Genomic DNA, 20,835 nt, shown 5'->3' on the forward strand with positions numbered 1-20,835 from the left:
AACAAGAAGCAGTTGAACAGCGCCACCCAGAGGTAAGAAGTATATTACATCCAGAGATGATATCGCGAACCTTACACTCACTCAGCCGTCCTTACAGCCACTTCCAGATGTTTCTCTAGTAATATATCAGACATTGCTGGCTCCTGGGTCTGTATTGAAATCTAACATTTTAGTAAGTAAAATTAAATGTTTTGCTGTAGAAAAGGTGCTTTATTTCTGCTTGTTAATTCCTGTCTTTTGAAACAATAAGCACAGGTTGAATAAGAGGCAACACGCCTTCCAGAAATGCAGATAGTTCACCCACCTTTCTTTAAGTAAACGAAATTATTAGGAAAGCCCATTTTAAAAGAATCACTCTGTCCCTACTCCACTATTTCCATACACCCCTAATTACTTTTCTGTCTGGGTTTGTTGAACTAATGCATATTTCTGAACCAAGATTATATACCATTGGAAGAGATCTTAAGAAATCCATTGAAAGCCTGCCATCAGCACCATAAAAAGAGGATTACATACATAAGAACCCTGGGCAAGTACAAAAAAAGGTACTTTTATTATTATTTTACAGGAACTATAAATTTGACTTTTAAAAAAATCTTATTTTGTGCTCAGGATATGGTGCAGGCAAAACACCAGACACACAAAGATACCTTTAAATTTTTTAAGAGTTATTTTGGCCGAAATCAAAATGAGCTTGCCGATCTGTAATTACAGAATCGGGGTACCCTTGAACCCAAGACAGAGATGCTGCTGCATTGAGCTACACTACAGGAAAAAGGCCTCGTGTTCCCCCACCGCCTTCAGCCAGCTCAGATAAACCAGCACAGGCAAGCTTTGCAGAAACGCGTAGAACCGGTCTCAGGGTTGCTCCTAAGCAGAGTTGTACGCGTGCGTGCGGGGTAACCCAGGGCTTTGGAGGCCCTGCGTGCGGGGTCTGTAACTGCGTTGCCATAGCTATCTGTCACGCGTTCCTGTCAAGACTCCCGGCTGCTGCTTTCTAATCGCCTGAGAAGCAGCCTTCCTGTGACAAGAATCAGGCTCCTCCGTTCTGATCTGCATCTTTAGCCTAACAATGAGAAATGGGTTTCCATAAACTTAAAAGAGGCAAAGAAATGATGCCAAAGCCATTACTTGCTGCTTCGGATTGGAAGGAAGACACCTGTCCCTTTTTAGACCAGTAATAAAGGATAAAACTATGACAAAGCCGTCAGCGTTTCATCTGGAAAATAAAGGGAATCAGCTGGCGCTCTCCTAAAGAAAAACAAAATGCCTTCCCCTCCCACTCTGAAATCTGCATCAGAATCTAGCCTCGATTTCACGTTGTGCTCAACCTTACAACATGAGAGAAAATTATACTGTCATGAAAACCAGTGCAGAAGGATCTCGTTCTTTTTAATGCTCCCCTCGTGTCTTTATCCCTTTCCTCTAAATAGCCATGGCATTGTCCACCTCAGTGTTTTGGTTTGAAGCCGCTTCAGGGGCTTCTGGTTTTGCAGCCTGCGGTTTGAGGTTGATCAGGCTGCAAGCTGCAGCTGTGGGAACCCCAGGCTTAAGGCATTTGGAGTTGGTCTTGGGCAAGCTGCCTCACCAGGGATAGCACAGCGCTCCCTAGCCTGGTTTAGAAAACCCACAGCATTACAGCGAAGGCCCATGCGCGCCACCTAGTGGACACGATCTGCCTGGGGTGTCATCAAGACATGGTGGGTTATATAAAAATCTGCAACCCCTATAGTTCGCCAATAAATACACTTTTCTTCATACTATAGTCAAACCGACGAGGAAGGGGACATATTTTAAAAGAAAGTGTCAAATGCATTAACTCACAAAAGCTTCAAGACTGTCTTTTCAAATATAAATATTATTCAGCCCTTCCTTTGGGGCTCAGGAAACCCGGAGGGGAAGAGGAGGCAAAAAGAGCCAGAGGGGTGGAAGATACCAAGGAAACAAGACTTTTAAACACAACAGGACTGGTGCACATATGAACTCCCAGAGATGGAGGTAGCACGCGGGGCGGGGCGGGGGGGGGGGGGTGTCCTGCACCAGATGCAGATGAAAGGAGGAGAGGACACACTCCACAGTGCTAATCCAGAAACTCTCTCCAATCTATAACCACTTGGAAATGAAAATTTTGTTTTCTCCAAGGAAGTCTCACTGGAGAAACAAACCACTCTTAAGGGCAGGCTGCAGTGCCCAACAGGAGAGGCCGACTGAAAAGGAACCCAGTGGTGACTTTAAGGTTCCTTGTCTCCTAACTCCTTACGTCAGAGCTTTTTTATTAAAATAAATAAATAAATACACCGGGTAGTGGTGGTGCAAGAAAAAGTTACTGTTATTTTATTACAATTAGTTTTACTTTATAGGTTTTGTGTATACACCATGGATTCCAGGTTTGCGGTTTTATGGGTGTGCCAAGAAGTGAGTCTCTTTGTCTGCAGCTGATTCTTGTGCCTTTTCTTGAGTTCTTGTGCCTTCTGTTTGTTTGTTTTGTTAGATTCTGATTTGTTTTTGTTTTATCTCATTATATTTTATTATTATCCCTTAGAAGCCTGTTTGTTTTCTAAGGAAAGACAGAAAGGGAGTGGACCTCAGTGGGAGGGGAGGAGAGGGGAGGGGAAAACTGAGAGAAATAGAGAGGGAGGGGACCACAACCAGAATACAGTGTATGAAAACTCTATCTTCAATAAGATTGTGTGTGCGTGCATTCGTGTGTGTGTGCGTGTGTGTGTGTGTGTGTGTGTGTGTGTGTGTGGTCTGTGTGTGTGTGCATGTGTGTGTGTCTGTGTGTGTGTGCATGTGTGTGTGTCTGTGTGTGTGTGTGTGTGTATTTGATATATATACATATACATCAAATATCAAAATGCTGTGTTACTTTTACCTTTATGGAGAAAGGGGAAGGTTCGTATTGACTGGCATGCATGAAGGCCCTGGGTTTGAGTCTCAGCAATGCACAGTCATGCCAATAATTTGATTTTTAACACCCCCCCCACTCCAAAAAAATAAGTCTTTCTTGTTTCTCCTCTTTTTCTGCACATTATTTCCTGGATGAAAGCACTTCATTTTTTTTTTTCTTAGCCAAGTTGTATAAGACCTCATTCAAATCACAGTCCCTAGGAAGTTCCTCAGACCGATCTGAACTCATGGGAGACTAAACCTTCTTTAAAAGTGTCACTTGTAAAGATTTCCTGATTGTCTCGTCTCCATGATCTCCTTGATTGGCTTCAGCTGCCTTCAAAGGCTTCTTCAATGTTGAGTGAGCAGCTTTGACACAGGTGACAGCCCTGTCGGGATAATATAAACACGCCAGCATCCCTTCCAAGGCACAGCAACAGCAACGCCCGTTTACGGAGCTCCAGAAAAGCCAGCCCTTTGTGCAGCAGGTACTGGGTCCTCAGCAGCCCCACTGGGTGCTCACAACACCTAAGCTTGAGAGATAGGAGCCTTAGTGACACGAGAAATAAGAAATAGAGCCGAGCTGGAACCCTAGCCCAGCTCCTGGCTCCAGAGTTTAGATGCCGAACACTTCATCTATCTTCTCTGTTGTGATTACGTGAACGCTGCACGTCAATCTTACTGCTGGTTGTATTCTATCTCAGTGCCTCCCTTTCCCGAAAACCAGTTACCAATTTATTCCCCCATCAAATTACTTTAGATCGTGGCTAAAGCTATTTGAGTTTGTTGGGAGCACTTCCCACTTTGTTCCTCAAAGGATGAAGTTACTACAGTCAAAAGATTTGTACAGAGGAGGGAAAAGAAATCACTGATGAAAAGACCAAGGTAGGAAACTATGCCAGCTGCCTTCTGGCTGAGCGCAACAGAGCGGTGCAGGGCTGTGGGGCGTGGGAGGTCCGGTGCCCACCGGTTCTTTTTGGTTTTTCGGCTCACCTGACCTCTTAGATAGACAGTCTGATTGGAAAATAAACACTCTTGCAGCTCCGCAAGCTTGGCTGAGGTAGGCAAAGCCACCTGCCAGCTTCAAATTCAGGAAAGGAATCCCAAGACTCTCAGATATTTGAAGATGTTTAAAATTGCTCTCGTAATGTTTGAATGCAGAAAGGGGCTTTTCAAAGAAGCAGGAGGCTTTCCAATAGCGAACCCTCAAAACAGCCCTGTGAGTCCCTAAGTCATAATAGGACAAGTGGTATTGGAGCTCATACAATGAACAAACCCCTCAGCAGGGACGAGAAATGCAGTGAGCAGGGCGTGTGGCCTGGTGGTAGAGAGCTTCGCTGGCATTCACAAAAGCCCTGAATTTGCTCATTAACACTGGAGGTAGGGGGAGTAAGGTCATCAATGGTCACTTCAAAATGCCTCAGGGGGAAAAAGTTTTGTACTTGACTCATGTTTTGGTGAAAGTCTACCAACTTTATGATGACAAACAGATTTCGGGGTCAGGAAGGAAGAGCAACACGGATCTCTGTCCTAAGCGAGGGAGGGGCTCAGCCATCAGTCTTGGATTCTCCCTAAAGCCCAGCTACTTAGCCACTGTGAGCCCCTCGCAAGTCCTCAGCAGCTCGGCTGTAAAAAAAAGAGAATGCTTAACCCTATGTCACAGGATCATCTCGAGGCTTAAACTTACTTACTTACTGTCGGGTTTCATCCATTGGATCAAAAGCAAAGGAGGAAATCACCCTGGGAAATAGAGAGAGAGAAAGCCCACAGGTCGCCAGCACTGTGGCCCCTTCCCACTCGTCTCTGGGTCACTCCTCGGCCCAACTGGCTTCTTTATTAGTCATTCACATGTGACTCCTCTAGAAAGAGTCGCCAGGGACCTTCTAGTCACCAAATTCAAGGAACGGGTTTTGTCTGCATCATTTGTCCGTGTCGCTTACAGACTCCTCCATGAAACTTCGGTCCCCTTGTCGTCTTCGATGTGCCGGTACTCCCCTGCCTCACCACTGCCCAGCCTGGCTTCTGCCACGCCTTTGTAATTTTTCTCCTGACCAGCAACAGTCTCCTAACCGGTCTTCTGCAAGATGGCCCCTCTGCCATCCTTTCCTCACACCACAGCCACGGTTGGTCCTGACACGGAAATCGTGGCGTCTCTTCCACAGAGTCAACACACCAACCCCCATTCCCTTCGGCTTTCGTCGCCTCATTCAGAGGCTTAAATTTTTCAGTTTCCTAAGGGTGGCAGGCAGTATGGTTTCGGAGGGTAAGAACTCCCGGGCTAAGAAGCAGCTGGTAGAAAAACCAGGCAGTACAGATGAGTCCAGTCAAGTTAGTGTTTCAGTGGGTGAGCATGAAGACAGACCAGACACTCAGAGGCCGAGCAAAGCAAAGTATGGAGTGAGGAGGTGGAAAGATGGCTCGGTGGGTAAAGTGCTTGTTCACTTTAATCCCCAGTATCTACTTAAGGAGCCAGGCACAGATGGATTCCCCTAAACCCCAATGCTAAAAGGCAGAGACATGTAGAACCCAGGGGCTCACCACCAGCCAGTCTAGTAGTCTAGTACAAACATCCAACTCCAGATTCAGTGAGAGAGACCAGTCTCAATCAATCAATCAGTCAATCAATCAATCAATCAATATGGTGGGTAGCATTAGAGGGAACCACTCTACTTGTACCTCTGCTTACACACACACACACACACACACACACACACACACACACACACTGATAAACATATTCCTCATATACACATGCACTTACGCACACACCACACATACACATGAATAAGAATGAAAAGAATAGTGCTCAGGGCTGGAGAGATGGCTCAGCCGTTAAGAGCACTGACTGCTCTTCCAAAGGTCCTAAGTTCAAATCCCAACAACCACATGTAACGAAATCTGACACCCTCTTCTAGAGTGTCTGAATAAATCAATCAAAATAATAATAATAGTAGTAGTAGTAGTAGTCTGTATTTTAAAAAGAAGAGTGCTCAACAGACGTCTGTTATTATTAAATCACAATTAACGCTGAGCATGGTGGCACATGCCTTTAACTCCAGCGCTCCGGCAGTGGCAGGTGGATCTCCGTTAGTCTGAGGCCAGCCTGGTCTACAGGGTGAGTTCCGGGCTTGCCAAGGCTACATGGCAAGGTGTTGTTTAAAAAAAAAATCATAATTTACTGTAATGCTCTTTACTTTTCAAAACTAAAAGTCACCTTGGTTTTAAGAGTCAAGCTTCAGTAACTATATTTTCACACAAAGGAAAAATTCTAAAGTATCTTGATGTTGAGTGTGGAATAGGAAAGACAATGTAACTCTCTTACTTAATAGCTAAACAATCTGGACTAGAATAAATTAAATGAAAACATAGGTTCCACTCAATAAATGATAACATCTTCATAGTGTAATTTGTCTGCATATTTATTACATACTTTTATTAGTGACCATGATTTAAAGATCTGACGTACAAATTATACCATCACAAAAATTAATTTTACAATTTCTAGTTTATGAGCATAAATTTTCAGCTAAAATGTTATATTTAAAATGGTGGGTTTGAAGAACGCAGTGGAGAGAGAAATACATAAATGGAAAGAAACTATATTCTTTGGGTAGTGGAGGGGAGCCTTTTCAAGACAGAGTCTCTGTGTAGCCCTGGATATCTTGGAACTCGCTCTGTAGACCAGGCTGGCCTGGAACATAGAGATTCACCTGCCTCTGCCTCCCTAGTGCTGGGATTAGAGGTGTGCACCATACCACCTAGTAGAAATTTAAATAAAATGTTAAAATGACATTTGGATGGCCTTTGTCAATATCTACAGGTCAATTTCCTGACCGGTAATTTATATTATATATATGATATTTATTTATTTTTTTAATCTCAATGTTCTTCACTCATCTAAACATGAAGGCTCAGGTTATCTATAACACTGACTTCCTCGACTTCAGCTGCTAATCCCTAAAAAAACACAAACCTGAGTCAAAGAGAAGGTTGAAACATGAGATTCATATGACAAGCATTTCCCACGCGGTATTCTTCATGTCTACAATGGCATCAGCCATGATAATACATGTTAAAAGTCAAAAGTGCTTTTTAAGTTTAAACTACCATCCTTTAAAAAAAAAAAAAAAAAAAAAAAAAAAAAGGTCATTTCCTTCTACAGGAAATGCATTAATGATGACACAAAAGACAGCACAAGCCTTCCTATAGAATACAGTGTTACCCTTGGGAGAAAAATAATATCCTAGCCTCAAAGGGCTCTAGAAATGTTTTAATAGAGTTGAGGGGCTTCAAGAGAGGGGAATTCTATACTTCCTTTCTCTTGCACACGTTTTGCGGAGCTGGGTCATCTAAAACATCTATTTTCACTCGAGACTGGGGTTGGCAGTGCCTGAAATTTGTAACTACATCAGCACGACCTAGGTCTCGCCACATGGATTCTGTTTGCTTCCAGCACAGACCATTCCTTTATTTTTACAGCAGCGCCTAAAAGCTCTCGGGCCTTTGCGTTGAGACACAAAGCAATGCCTGCAGAGTTTACAAAGGTGCCTTAGGAAAAGAATGTGTGTTTGCAAGTTCCTACAGTTTCAATCCTTCTAAGCTAGGTCCCGAAAGTGGAAACGTCTTTCTTACTGTTTGACTGTCCTTTTCTCACTTACAAAATTATATGGGGAGTTTGGTTCCAAGCAGTTTCATTGGCCACCAATGTAAAGTCCTGCAGGTTCACTAATCGTGTGTTTTCATTTCCTGTGGGCTAAGCTATACCACGTTACTTTCTGTCTCCAGTCACTGTTATACGCATTTTTTTTCAACAGGGTTGATTTTTCAGTTTTTCATAAATAAGATGCCCTCACTCGATTATACTGCAAAACCTTCTTTAGCCTACTGACTAAGGTCCCCGTGTTTGTTTTAAGACCTTTTATGTGTTGTTGACAGCTGTCGAATCCATCCCAACCTGATATACCAGATTTTTCTACTTCATAAAACTTACCGGCTGGCGAGATGGCTCAGCAGATAAGAGCACTGACTGCTTTCCAGAAGGTCCTGAGTTCAAATCCCAGCAACCACATCATGGCTCACAACCATCTGTAATGAGATCTGACTCCCTCACAGTGTACTCATATATATATATATATGTGTGTGTGTGTGTGTGTGTGTGTGTGTGTGTGTGTGTGTGTGTGTGTATCTTAAAAAAAAAAAAAAAAAAAAAAAACCCGGGCATGGTGGCGCACACCTTTAATCCCAGCACTCGGGAGGCAGAGGCAGGCAGATTTCTGAGTTTGAGGCCAGCCTGGTGTACAAAGTGAGTTCCAGGACAGCCAGGGCTACACAGAGAAACCCTGTCTCGGGAAAAAAAAAAAAACTTACCAAAACATATCAAAATATAGGCAGGGAGTGCAGCTGTCCTGGCATGCCTAGCGTGTGCCTCAGGTTAAATCCCTAGGAGTGTATAACCTGGGTATAATGGTATGTGGCTGTAGTTACAGCACTCAGGAAGTAGAATTAGGAAGATCAGTAGTTCAAAGTCATCTTCAACTACATAGACAGCTCAAGGCTATCCTGTGCTACAGCAGATCCTGTCTGGAAACATTTTAGGCTAGCCTGGGCTACATTAAACCCTGTCTGGAGGAAGAAAAAGAGGATGATCAGCTTGGATCAACTCTTCTAAGATCTTTTCCCAAAATAGCTACCAAACAGATTTTTCTGATTAAAACAAATGCCTTCGTGGACCAATCAATGCCTGTGTAAGGCACTCACATATTTGCAAGAACGGCTTCCTGAATGGAAAGCCTTTCTTTTCCCAGGATCTGAATACAGGGTCTCTAGAAACAAACAGTTCATCACTTTTTGAGAACCGACTTTCAAAGATGAGACTCGGGAACTCTACATCAATTGCTTTGTGTGTGAACCGGCAGTCTGAGCATCCAGGGGTTCCGTCTGAAGTCCAGGTTTGAGGAGTGATTTGGAAAACATTTCCCTGAAGTCTCATTTTTATGAGCAAAAGATGAGTAAGGATGGGTAGGAGAAATGGCAGAGGTGGGATTTTACTTTGTCATGAAACCGCAGAATGTATAAACACCTTGGCATGAAGAGGCATGAGTTTCCCATGTGAACTTAAGCAAACATGCAAACACCAAACCCTACACTCGGCTAAGGTAACGTGAGAAGTCAGCACGTGCAAGAGAGCTTAGTGAAAATCTCCAAGTCCTCACTGCACATTGGGGACAAGGATGGACCCAGGCCTTTGCTGTTTCTTGAACTGCTGTGTGGACCCAGGTACCCGCCACTTTGGCCAGCATAATTCGAGGCGATGTGAAGAAATTAACCCCAACACACACATACACACACATACACACACACACACACACACACACACACACACACACACAATTTCCTTTCTCTGAATATTTTTCCTAACAACATGTGAATTTCTCTGTCCTAAAGTAACTCACAGGACAAGAGCTGAGTCCCCATCTCTCCCGGGTCCGTCCCAGCCTGCGTGAAGCTTGATCAAGAACTCTCCTGAATGATACAAATCCTGGCGCCCTGGTGCAAGGAGGAATTGTAGACTGTTCTTGGTCACCTCTTCCTTTTCTCTATCACACTTCTTTCCAGTCATTAAACCCAAGAACTCAAAGAAAATGTCAGAAAGTTCAGGCGAGGACCTCAAGCTAAGGTTCACTCACTACTAAGGAAAAAAAAATGAAGTAAATTTCAGATGTGAACCCATTTGCGGGAGTGCGGGCACTGGCTAGATGTGGTGGTCTCAACCCGTGGGTCACGACCCTTTGGGGGGTCACACATCAGATATTTACATTACAATAACCACAGCAAAACTACAGTTGTAAAGTAGCAATGAAATAATTTTATGGTTGGGGTCACCACAACAGGAAGAAGTGTATTAAAGGGTAGCAGTCTTAGGAAGGTTAAGAACCACTGGGTTAGAGCCTTATAAAGGAAAAGTGCAGAATAAACGCTCCGTTCCAATACATGAATTTGGTTACTGGATAATGAAGTACATTCTTTATCATAAAAATTTTGTGACCCAAAATTCAGTGGGTGGTAGTATGTCCTCGACTTTATACACTCGTATAAATCCTAATTCTAACCCTACTTCACTGAGAAGTTGGGGTTGGAGTGGCAGATTCATAATTCCGGCACATAGATTTTTTTTTTCACCAGCCCTATGACTGGGATTGACTGTTGAAATACCAAAGAAGGACACATAACAGATGCCTGCAATGGAATTCCAATCTTCAATAAAAACCCACCCATAAGTAAAATCCCCTCCACCCCCTGCAAGGAGTCCGAGGGCCTAGGTGAAGTTGCACACTTTGTAACCTAGAGACTGTATGTTTTGGTATAAGCCCTGTGAAGAGCTGTGGACTGCAGTGTAACGCCAATGCTTAGATTACCTGTTAAAGAGTGAAGTAGTAAGGGCCTACTGTCTCCTTGCAACACTTCATAGAAAAGGCAATATAGCTGCGTTAAATTCAGGAAGGAGAATTGTTTAGTTGCATCTTTGTTAACAATTTGGAAGCACCCCCATTGTACGACTTCTGTAATGCTATTGAGCTGGTTTTATTAGGGGAAATTTATAGCAATGTTAGAAATTAATACCACTCTTATTTCCTCCACTGCCTGACTTTATTGAATGCCGTGGGGCATATTAATCAGTAAAGCCAAGTAGTGCATGAAATAAAAGTATAAATTAACCTGTAACATGAATGTAAAAAGGGCTTAATAAAATAGGAATAAATAACACTTTAATGATACTCAACCTGCCCTTCCTGAGCCAAGCAAAAATTGTGACAATGCCAAACACCGGCTCTAAAGAGCCCCATCTGGCTACACAAAGTTAGGTAGAAGTGTGCGCACACATGGAAGTCAGAGATGACCAGGAGCCAGGCATGAGTGAATGCCCCTGACCGGACTCTGAGCAGCTCCGCAGAGGAACTCGGGCGCTGGTCTCATTGCTTTTCAATATTGAACAGTTAAGGTCCTGAATTTTGTCGGGTGGCTATGGTTTTTGTTTGGGAGATATTTGGGTGTTTTTAGGGATGGGAGTGAGGCAGATGTTTCTAGAAGGGGTCTCGCTGAACTCTATAGTTCAGATTGATTTAAAACTCACAAATGTAGCCCAAGCTGCCCTCAGACTCCGCAGCCATCGTACCTCAGCCTCCCAGGTACAGAGACACAGCCCTGTACGACCTTACCCAAGTGGCTAGTCACAGAGTCTGGAAGAAAATGATTGACTTAGCCAGGTAGGGTAGTATATACCTTTGATCCTAATACTTGGGAAGTTGAGGCAGGAGGATCATGAGTTCAAGGCTGCTCCGTGCTACACCACAAGGTCCTTTCAAAAACAAAACAAAAAAGAAAATGACTGTCTTATCAGGCTTTCTCCCCATCACAATATGTTCGGGTACTTTAAAACAACCTCATATGACTTCTTGACTTATTAACATAAATTATATCTTCTTCACATATTTTTAGTAGTGTATGTTATGAAAAGTTTTTTTAAATATCTTCTCTTTAATTTAGGGTCCCCTTATTTTTTTATTTGCTTTACTTTTGCTCTCGAGACAGTGCCTCACTGTGTGGCCCGTGCTGGCCTGGAACTCCATGTCCCCAGCAGCCTCTGCCTCCCAAGTACGAGGTTGCAGGTGTGTGTCAATAAACCTCAGATTTTCTTGCTCTTTGTTTTTTCCTTCCTGGATTGGAATCTGGACAAAGCCTTGTGCATATTAGGCAAGTACTCTATGGCTGAACTAAGCTCCAGGCCATCCCACCTTTTATTTTTGCATATTACTGTACATATTCTCTCTATGGGTCAAGTCAAGTGCTCAGTGCATCGAATCTGGAAAGCACGAGTCTTCTTTTTCAAAAAAGATACTGTTGAACAATACTTGATACAACTGGATGTCACTCTAACCCATTTCCTCTTTCTGTCAGCATATAGCTGAATAAACTGTGCTCCCCGGCACAGGGTACCTGAAAGTAGCCATAAAACAATCTTTCCGATCTATCTTCAGAGGAGCACTGTGAGTCAGAGCTTGCAACCATATCTGCATATCTATGTCACAGGTGCAATCAAAAGGAGATCGTGTGGGAGAGGAGCTTACAGGTGCAATGTCTGTTGCCTGATAAGATGGCTCTGAAGATAAGGCACTTGCCACACAATCCTGACTGAAGTCGTTCCCTGAGTCCCATGGAAGAAGGGAACTGACTCACAAAAGTTGTCTTCTGACCTCCACACTTCTGCTTACATGTTACACACACACATACACACACACACACACACACACACACGTGCGCACGCGTAATAATAGTAAACTAAAAAGTATCTGCTGTTACCTTTATCAGATTAATGAGCAATAAAATAATATAATATTATTTAGAACAATAAAATGAGCAATGTTATTAGCGATTGCCATGGAAAGGAAGCAACCATATATTCTCCACTCAAACTTGTTTTCTGGGTTGTATCATTAATCAGTTAATCATCAAGAGAAATTTTTGAAAATATATTCTAAACCTGTGGGAGTGAGAACTTTTAAGTTATATTTTTTATATTGTTTTCTATTTGCTGTGCTAGCATTCTGATTGATTCTTCAGGGACCCTGTTCTTTGTCACCAGATCAACCAGCCTGGAGCATAAATGCTGTAAGGCCTCCCTCCAAAACCCTCACCCTCTCCTACCTAGCACATGGAACATCACAGAGAGCCTTGTGCACTTGGCCCCACCACCTCCACCACCACTCAACTGCAGCCCTAACTGACCCAAAACTAAGCAAAGTTGGCCGAAAACTCCACCTGCTTCTAGGTCCCAAGCCTGACATCATAGGTGTGTGCTGTTGTGTTCAGCGTTTATTGCCTTTTATTCAGAAGACAGCTTACTGAAGTCATCCATCAAGCGGATCCCAGGGCTCAAACCTGAGTTGTCAGGCTGGGTGGCAGGTGCTGTCACCCCCCAGAGCCATCATTGGCCCTTATACCCACCCCTTTTTTTTTTCATTTATAAGAGTACACTGGGGCTGGTGAGAGGGCTCATCGGTTAAGAGCACTGACTGCTCTTCCGAAGGTCCTGAGTTCAAATCCCACAACCACAGGGTGGCTCACAACCATCCGTAATGAGAGCTGACACCCTCTTCTGGAGTGTCTGAAGACAGCTCTAGTGTACTTACATATAATAAATAAATAAATCTTAAAAAAAAAAAAAAAGAGAGTACACTGTAGCTGTCTTCAGACACCCCAGAAGAGGGCACCATATCACATTACAGATGGCTGTGAGCCACCATGTGGTTGCTGGGAATTGAACTCAGGACCTCTGGAAGAGCAGTCAGTGATCTTACCAGCAGAGCTATCTCTCCAGCCCTACTCTTAATGTCTAATTGTGTTTTTAGAGCCAACCAATACTCAACACCCTTGCCAATGTAGAGCTGATGCTTGGTTTTGGGCTGTTTCTAATGAAACCCAAAAATCATTGCATAGAAATTGTGTAGATTTACAAAATAGTTCTTACCATAGTCGTGGATCACACAGTGAAGTGACTGTTGTACGGCTGCAAGCTGAGTCTTCAGTTTAAACCCTAAGCATCACTCCAGAGTTCCTGCCCCTCCAGGGGAGCCATCAGTGAGCCACAATATATAAAATGCCTGTCTGTGGACATCAAAATGGTTTACAAAGCAAAGAGTAGTTCAGACATCCTAAATTATCTTAAAGGAGGACAAAGCTACAGATCCATGGACCGGGAGCACAATATAAAAGCCCACCGGGCTTTAAATGTTCTCAACTGGAGCTGGAGAGATGGCTCAACAGTTAAGAGCACTGACCGCTCTTCCAAAGGTCCTGAGTTCAAATCCCAGTAACCACGTGGTGGCTCACAACTATCCATAATGAGATCTGATGCCCTCTTCTGGTGTGTCTGAAGACAGCTACAGTGTACTTACATATAATAAAACAAATCTTTTTTAAAAATGTTCTCAACTTTAAAATCTAAAACTGAAGTCTGACTCAGAAAACAGATTGCAGGACAGCCTCTCCTCACTTTCACCATCCCAAAAATGTCATCAAGTGATCCACTTGAATTTCTCTGTTGAGTGTGGGAGCTGAGGCTGGAGACACAGCCACTAAGAGCAATCACTACTCTCGCAGAGGACCAGGTTCAGTTTCTGACACCCAGGTGGTAGCTCACAAACATCCCTAACTCCAGTTTCAAGGTCCTGACCTCGGACACCAGACATGAACATAATAAAAACACATACATGCAGTCAAACGCTTATAAAATAAAAATCTAAAGAAAAAGAAAATATAAACTCGTTTTAAGCTGTGACTAGAGGTGACAGACAGCTACAAGATCGCATAAGGATTTTAGATGATTGCAATAAAGGCTCTCTTTTGCCTGTAGTACAAGACAAAAGAGAGAGATTCTTGCTGTCAAGTTCTTTCCTGTCACCCATTCACCCCCAACATCCTAGCACACCTCTAGTACTTAAATAAAAATGGACCCTATGTGACTTAAAACTGACGTTTAGTGAATGGTGATTGTCTGTGTTCTGCAATCTTTGTTACACATGTACACAGATTGTAAACATCTATGTTCTAATTGTAAGACCCCAACTATCATAATTATTCCAATCTAGTTTGAGAAACTGCAGGCCGTAAAACAGTATGCGCTCCCCCTGCTGTTCGTCTGAGAAACTTAACTAACATTTCCGGTTCCCCGGGCTGGATGCCCTGATTCCAATGATGGTTCGTAAACAAAGGCTAAAGAAAACAGAAATTAAAATCCCATAGCGTTAATAAAGTAGTGGGCAGACGAGGAAGAGGAGAAAGGAGGTTGCCAATGGCATGTCATGCGGGGAAGCACACTGCGTTCGCGGATGGTCTAGGTTAGCCCAGAATTAGGACGTTTCCCAGGTCGGCTATGGGGACATCGGCCTGGAGCTGTCACCTCTCTTGGCCTGAACCTGGCAGGGCGCACTGAGCAGAGGATTTGGAGAAACCGTAATGACATTGAACAGGAGGCTAGCTTAACATCTTGTCCAAGTGCCATCCCGAGCCTCCTCCGGATGGCTGTGTGGAGCGCTGTAGGCTAATGAGGGGGACCATCTGCAGCGCTTGGCTGGCATCTGCGCCCCCTCATCCTGCACCAATGCCTCCTAAAGGGATGCTCTACGGAGGGCTCCCAGCTCCCAACGCGGGGGGGGGGGGGGGGGAGAGCAGTGCAGCTTCGCAGTCGTGGCATCTGGAAGCCAAGCAAATATTTAACTCTGTTTCTGAATTTTAGTAGGCCTCACTGTCTGCAGACGAGCATGTCAGGGAGAAGGCGCAAGTCTGTTTATTTGTAAGTTTCTCTTTATGTCGTCACATTCAAGGCCTTGAATAAGAATGTTTATTTCTTTTATAAAAATTTTATAGACCATCTCACATGCAAGGATTGGAGCTGAGTGAACCGGTTATTTGCTGGCATCATTGTGTCAAACTCACAGACGGATCTCTAAAGAGGTTTTCTTTTTTAAATCAGAAAATTACTCAGACACATTTGCATCCTTTTAAATGTGTTCATTTGGAATATACAGTTAATTTCTGATCGCACGATTTCGGAAAGAAGAAATAACACTGCAATGATAAATCTTAAAATCTTTATGAGCAAATTTCAGATTATGATAGGATGCTATTTTGTAGCATTTGCTTGGCAGCATATGGGGAACTATATACGGATTATAGTAGGCATCAAAATATTTTAAAGCAACCACTAAACAGTCTTAAAGATATGCCTAATGATAAACTGAGCAGTTAAAATAAGGATGACACACTACAAAACTAATGTCAACTATCCTCCACTTTTATTTCAATTTATAATCTGTCATTAATACAGCCTTGTTAAAATCAATTATCTTTTTCCAAAAATACAATGATACTTCCTTTCAAGTATGATTTGAAACCGATTCAATTATGTAAGATTAGCTTCCATCTTAAGAGGTAAAAGGTGAAGAGAGAGAGAGAGAGAGAGAGAGAGAGAGAGAGCTAGCTATTTAAAAATGTCCTTACACATCAAAGCTTAAAAGATTAAATACCAAAAAGAAGTCACAGCACTTTGCCCACCAGCATTTGGTGAAAATGAGGAATTTTCTATATAAACTATTCAGATTTTAGCAAGAGTTTAAAATGCCTCATACAGCAGCACCATGACCATCTATTTTGTGGTGAGATATCTCTCATCAATAAGATTTTAAACATTATTTCCCAACAGCACACACATCAACCAAGCTTCAGGATTAAACTATGCCAATTCTTCATTACTAAACTTCCGAAGCCAGACTTACCTTCCAAAAACAACACAAGAAGTGCTTCCCAGCTTGGATGGTCCTTGTTCTCCATAACCAACACAGATCTACAAATGAAATTTCGAAAGAAAAGTCCTTCACCACCTTCAGCCTTTTTTCATAATAAATTCCATGTATATTATTAGCAATATTGATTTTAGCAACAAGTAAGAGAGTTATAAGCAGCTCCCACCATTTAATGAATGTAATATCTCTGCTTCGAGATTTATTTATTAGCAACCTCTATAGCCCCGGTTTGGTCATGTATTCCTTAATTAAGTGAAAGAAAATAGCTTACCAAGGATTCCTTGTTCTTAAAATAAATACCACATTTTTGGTTTTCATGGAAATCATCATAAACATAAATTTAGAATAAGCATATTTGATAGTAAGCTGAACTCCACATCTAAATTGCATGAAATTGAGTATTTTTTCCCATGGAGTACCAGATACAAATGCCATCTCAGAATTCCTGTCCACACTAGAAATATGTGCTGCTTAGAAGCAAACATAAATTCCACTTACAGGGTTCCTCGGGGCTGTTCTGGTGAGGTTCATAGTCACCACGTGGCTTAGGTATGTATTCAAACCTATCTACAAATGAAAAAACAAAAGGCTCAAAAGTCATTGGCAAAATCTGAACTGCTCTATCGAATGCCAGGAATCTAAAGAAACAAATGGTCTCAAATCCTTTAGGAAAGTGCTTGCGTTTGTCTGGCCTCTCCTCCCTTTGCCTCTCGCCTACTGGTCTTTCTGAATTCATCTATAATTCCTTCTATTCCTCGCTGACCGATTGCAAGAATTCCCCCATTGTGTTGATGAAGAAAAACGTGGGAGAAACAGGAGAAAGGCAATTGGCAAAACAAGACTTTGGGGTTTGAACATGACTGTGCAGTTCCTCACTACTACCACTAGCTGGCGCCAAAGCTCTAAAGATGTGATGATATATTGCGTCCCAGCTTGTTAATTAATAAAACTGTTTTCAAACTGCTAGTAGTTATACAAGGAAAAGCATAAATAAATTTGAGAATAAAGGCATAAAATAATTTGACCTAACTCAGTAGCAAAGAGGCAGACATTTCGCTGAAAATAACTGCACTGTATGCTTTTTTTTTGTCTTCTAAAGAAATAAAAATGTGTTATTAAAGAATACATGAGTCTTGCTTTTTAAATCTTATCCAAACAATAAAGCAGAAAGGATGCCTGCCCCCTCCACACAAACTACTTATAATACAATACAGTATAAAGCTGTAAAAAAAAAAAAATCTGGCTATACAATATTCCGCTAACTTAAATTTTCAGTAATGTCTTTGGTCTAAACCAGAAATGACTCCCATGTCGGGGTCACAGGGAACATGGCATATCTTTCTCCCCAGCATCCAGCTTTCCTCTTAGTACACACATCCCAGCAGCTTGGATGGTTCCTGTCCTTCCACACACTAGCGAGCTTGCAGAACGCTGGGCCTGGAGTCTAGCCTCAGTCGTGGCTACAGTGAGCAGCCAGGCGGCCAGCTCAGTAACGCTGCCTTGCTGGTTTAGGACAAGGCCCCTGAGTAAATGTGCAAACAGTTTTGCATATTGTTTATACTGTAAACTGCCATTGTGGAAAAAAAAAAAAACAGACAGGCAGGGTTAGAGGGTCTGTCTGTACAGAACAAGACCAAATGTGAAACATTTGAAATATCCCTTGCCAGGAAAACAGATATTTTTCAGGAAGTTTTGATATGTAGGATACATGTGGGTAAAATGTGGGAAATGTACAATAGACCTCAGTTGCCTGGGCGATAGAATGTGAACTCAGACAAAACAATAACATGCCATATTTTTTAGAAAGAAATACAGTTTCACGGCTGACCTTCTAAAGTTCCTGATGATGCTAACCAAAATCTCACCTGCTATTACCCACCGACACCGCAGACCCTGGGCCTGGAAAGGAAGGGCACTTGGGGCCACTAAGAGTCGGAGCTGGTTTCTCTGATCTTGGCTGTGGCTTTCACAGGAGGAAGAATAGATGGCTTGCCTTCCCAAAGCCTTACTCTAACTCTTCAAAGAAAGAAGATGGGCCTCCGTTTGGGTAGGCTTAGATTAAAACTCACTTTTCTGGCCACCTGCCCCTAGAAGCCTGGAGAAAATTGGTCCCAGGAGGGGCTGCTGATAGATGCTCCAGTTCCTCCTATGAGTTGGCACATTTTTGCACATCTGTAACTTGCACAAACACATCCTCCGAAGTGGTTTAAACCTCCCTTTTCTGAGCACTCTCCAAAACAGTTTGTACGGGATGATGAAAACTGAGTCTTCAATGTTCGGTGTCTCATTCTTTAAAATATTTTTAGTATTTTCCATTCGAGGTTGTTTGCATCTGTGTAGAGAGCTGGAGAGTACTGAGTGATAACTGTACTTGCCACCCAGTCTCCCAGTCAGCCAACCTTGTGCAAACCTGATGTCCTCTCCTCGGTGGACTTTCTCCCTTAAGTATCAGTAAAGCATCATCGTGTTAAAAGTTACACCTTTGTCCATTTATTTTGTGTAAATGCACTGATGTGTGTGTGTGTGTGTGTGTGTGTGTGTGTGTGTGTGTGTGTGTGCCACTGTGTGATGTGTGCCAGGGCAGAGAGTGGTCTGTGGCAAGAGTTAATGCTCCTTTGGATGTTCCTGTTGCAATTTCCGCCTTTTTCATAACATCTAAGTGGCTTGTTAATTTATTTTTATGAGAGGGGTGGGGTGTCACGTGTGTGTGGGTAGCCCCACAGCCCAGAAGGGGGTGTCAGATGCCCTGGAACTGAAGTTACAGGCAGTTGTGAGCCCTGTCGGGGAAGGGAGAGGGGGGAGTTGCTGGAAACCAAACTCCAATCCTCTCAAAGAAAAGCAAATGCTCTTGGTCCCTCGTGCATCTCTCCACTAGCCCATGCCACCCACACCCACACCCACACCCACACCCCACCACACACACATGTGACCTTTTTCAGGGAAGAACATTCAAAAATGTAATTAAAAAAAAAAGTCCAAAACTCTCCACCGCAGGACACAATACAAAAGCTCCTGTAATAAAGGTCGTGTTTCCTCCTTCCCTGTCACCAGGACTTTTTCTGACTCCTTTTCAGGAAAAGCACAGAGAGCTACATTAATCATGATGTGGTGTGCTCTGACCTTCCTGAAGTTATCCTTTGCTGTTTACCGGCTTTGACCTGTGGACTGCGTTCAGTGCTACCAACCCCAGCGGGTCTCTCTCCAAAGCCTCGTGCAAGCCTGAGTCCCGCGCAGTTTAATTCATATTCCACCCAACACACCCGTTTTATTTCCAGTGGAAATTGCTCATTTAATCGCACTGTAAGTTTTATGGGGTATGCCCCAGGCTGCCTTCTTTATGCTAGGCATTTCAGTATTTATGAGCAGAGCTATACCCAAAACTTCAAACATAAAGAAAAACCAGCAAAATATGCTCTCCTCCACTCCCATAAACACTTTTCACCGCTTTCATTATTTTTTTTTTCCCAATGAAGTTAAATGAGTGTGCAAACTCTGTAGAACAGGCTGCTGCCCGACATCGCCACGGCTGGTTTTGTCCTTCAGAGTCAGGCTGAGCTGGCCTCTCTCCTGCCTAGCACAAGAACAGGGGCCAGAGAGACAGCTCAGTGGTTAAGAATGCCGGAGACCTGAGTTTGGTTCCTGGCACCCCGGACAGGGAGCTCACAGCTGCCTGTAACTCTGGCTTCAGGCTGTCCGATGTCTCTGGCCTTCAAGGGCTCTTATACATACTTGGTGCACGTAAATTAATGAACGCCATTCACACGTGGGCCGGTGGGGGCGGGGAGGGCAGGTTGCAGGAGGCTTTGGAGAGAAACACGCTGGGGCTGGAAGCACCGAACGCAGTCCATGTACAGCTCAAAGGCGGTAAATAGCAAAAGATAACTTCAGGAAGGTCAGAGCACACCACATTATGATTAATGTCGTTCCCTGTCCCTTTTCCCGAAAAGATTCAGAAAAAGTCCTAGTGATTGGGAAAGAAGAAACACGACCTTTTATTACACGTCGGGCAGGACAAGCTTTTGTATTGTGTCTACAGTGGAGAATATTTATATATAAAATAGATACATATTTTTTTAGAGGAGGGTACAGAACAGCCATCATGGTCCGTACTGTTCCCGAGCTATAGTAAAGACTCCTCTGCCCATAATATAAAGAATTTTCCTACAGGAGACTAATCTGAGACAGGTGCTGTGTTTTATAACCAGGATCTGCTTCTACAGTAACTCTGGATTCCGGAGCTGGCTGTGCTACACAGTAGGGGTGGTTTAAAGGAGTAACTACGCCAGCCTTCTGAGGACGATTTTGCCTATAGCAAATCAAACAGCATCCCTGGACCACTTAAATGCTGAATTCCCCGCCCACTTTGTTTTGCTTAACCTACGACTGTTTTTATACGTTACTGTAATCCCACGATATAAAATACAGGAAAGCCCTTCTCCCGGGGGATTTAGGGGTTTGTGACAAATGGTTCTTCGCAGAGGCCGAGAATGCTTTTTGAATAATTTCAGAGAAGTGTCACGGGGGTTTCATTAAAAGGCAACAGTCACAGAACAACCCATCTGTGAGTTTAAAAAGCGCTTGTCCTGTC

General features: G+C 43.1%; 1 protein-coding gene across 9 annotated transcripts in view; it reads right to left on the reverse strand.

Moving 5' to 3' along the window:
* Gm50595 (predicted gene, 50595) overlaps positions 1-20,835 on the reverse strand; it is a 181,944-nt gene that overhangs the window by 136,783 nt on the left and 24,326 nt on the right. For 5 of the 9 annotated variants that reach the window (XR_001783376.2, XR_001783374.2, XR_001783375.2 and 2 more), the window contains exons 1-2: positions 16,746-17,282; positions 16,221-16,288 (exon numbers count right to left, since the gene is read on the reverse strand). Coding sequence is in view for 4 of the 9 variants with exons in the window: in XM_017319376.1 (XP_017174865.1) it covers positions 16,221-16,288; positions 16,746-16,983 (306 nt within the window). In the remaining 5 variants the exon portion in view is untranslated. Of the gene's footprint in view, positions 1-13,414; positions 13,552-16,220; positions 16,289-16,745; positions 17,283-18,112; positions 18,317-20,835 lie in introns of those variants that run through there. The other 4 variants (XR_001783377.2, XM_017319379.1, XM_017319378.1 and 1 more) reach the window with 4 other exon arrangements.

Source organism: Mus musculus, chromosome 2, assembly GCF_000001635.26.
Source record: "Mus musculus strain C57BL/6J chromosome 2, GRCm38.p6 C57BL/6J".
In the NCBI taxonomy this organism is placed as follows: Eukaryota; Metazoa; Chordata; class Mammalia; order Rodentia; family Muridae; genus Mus; species Mus musculus.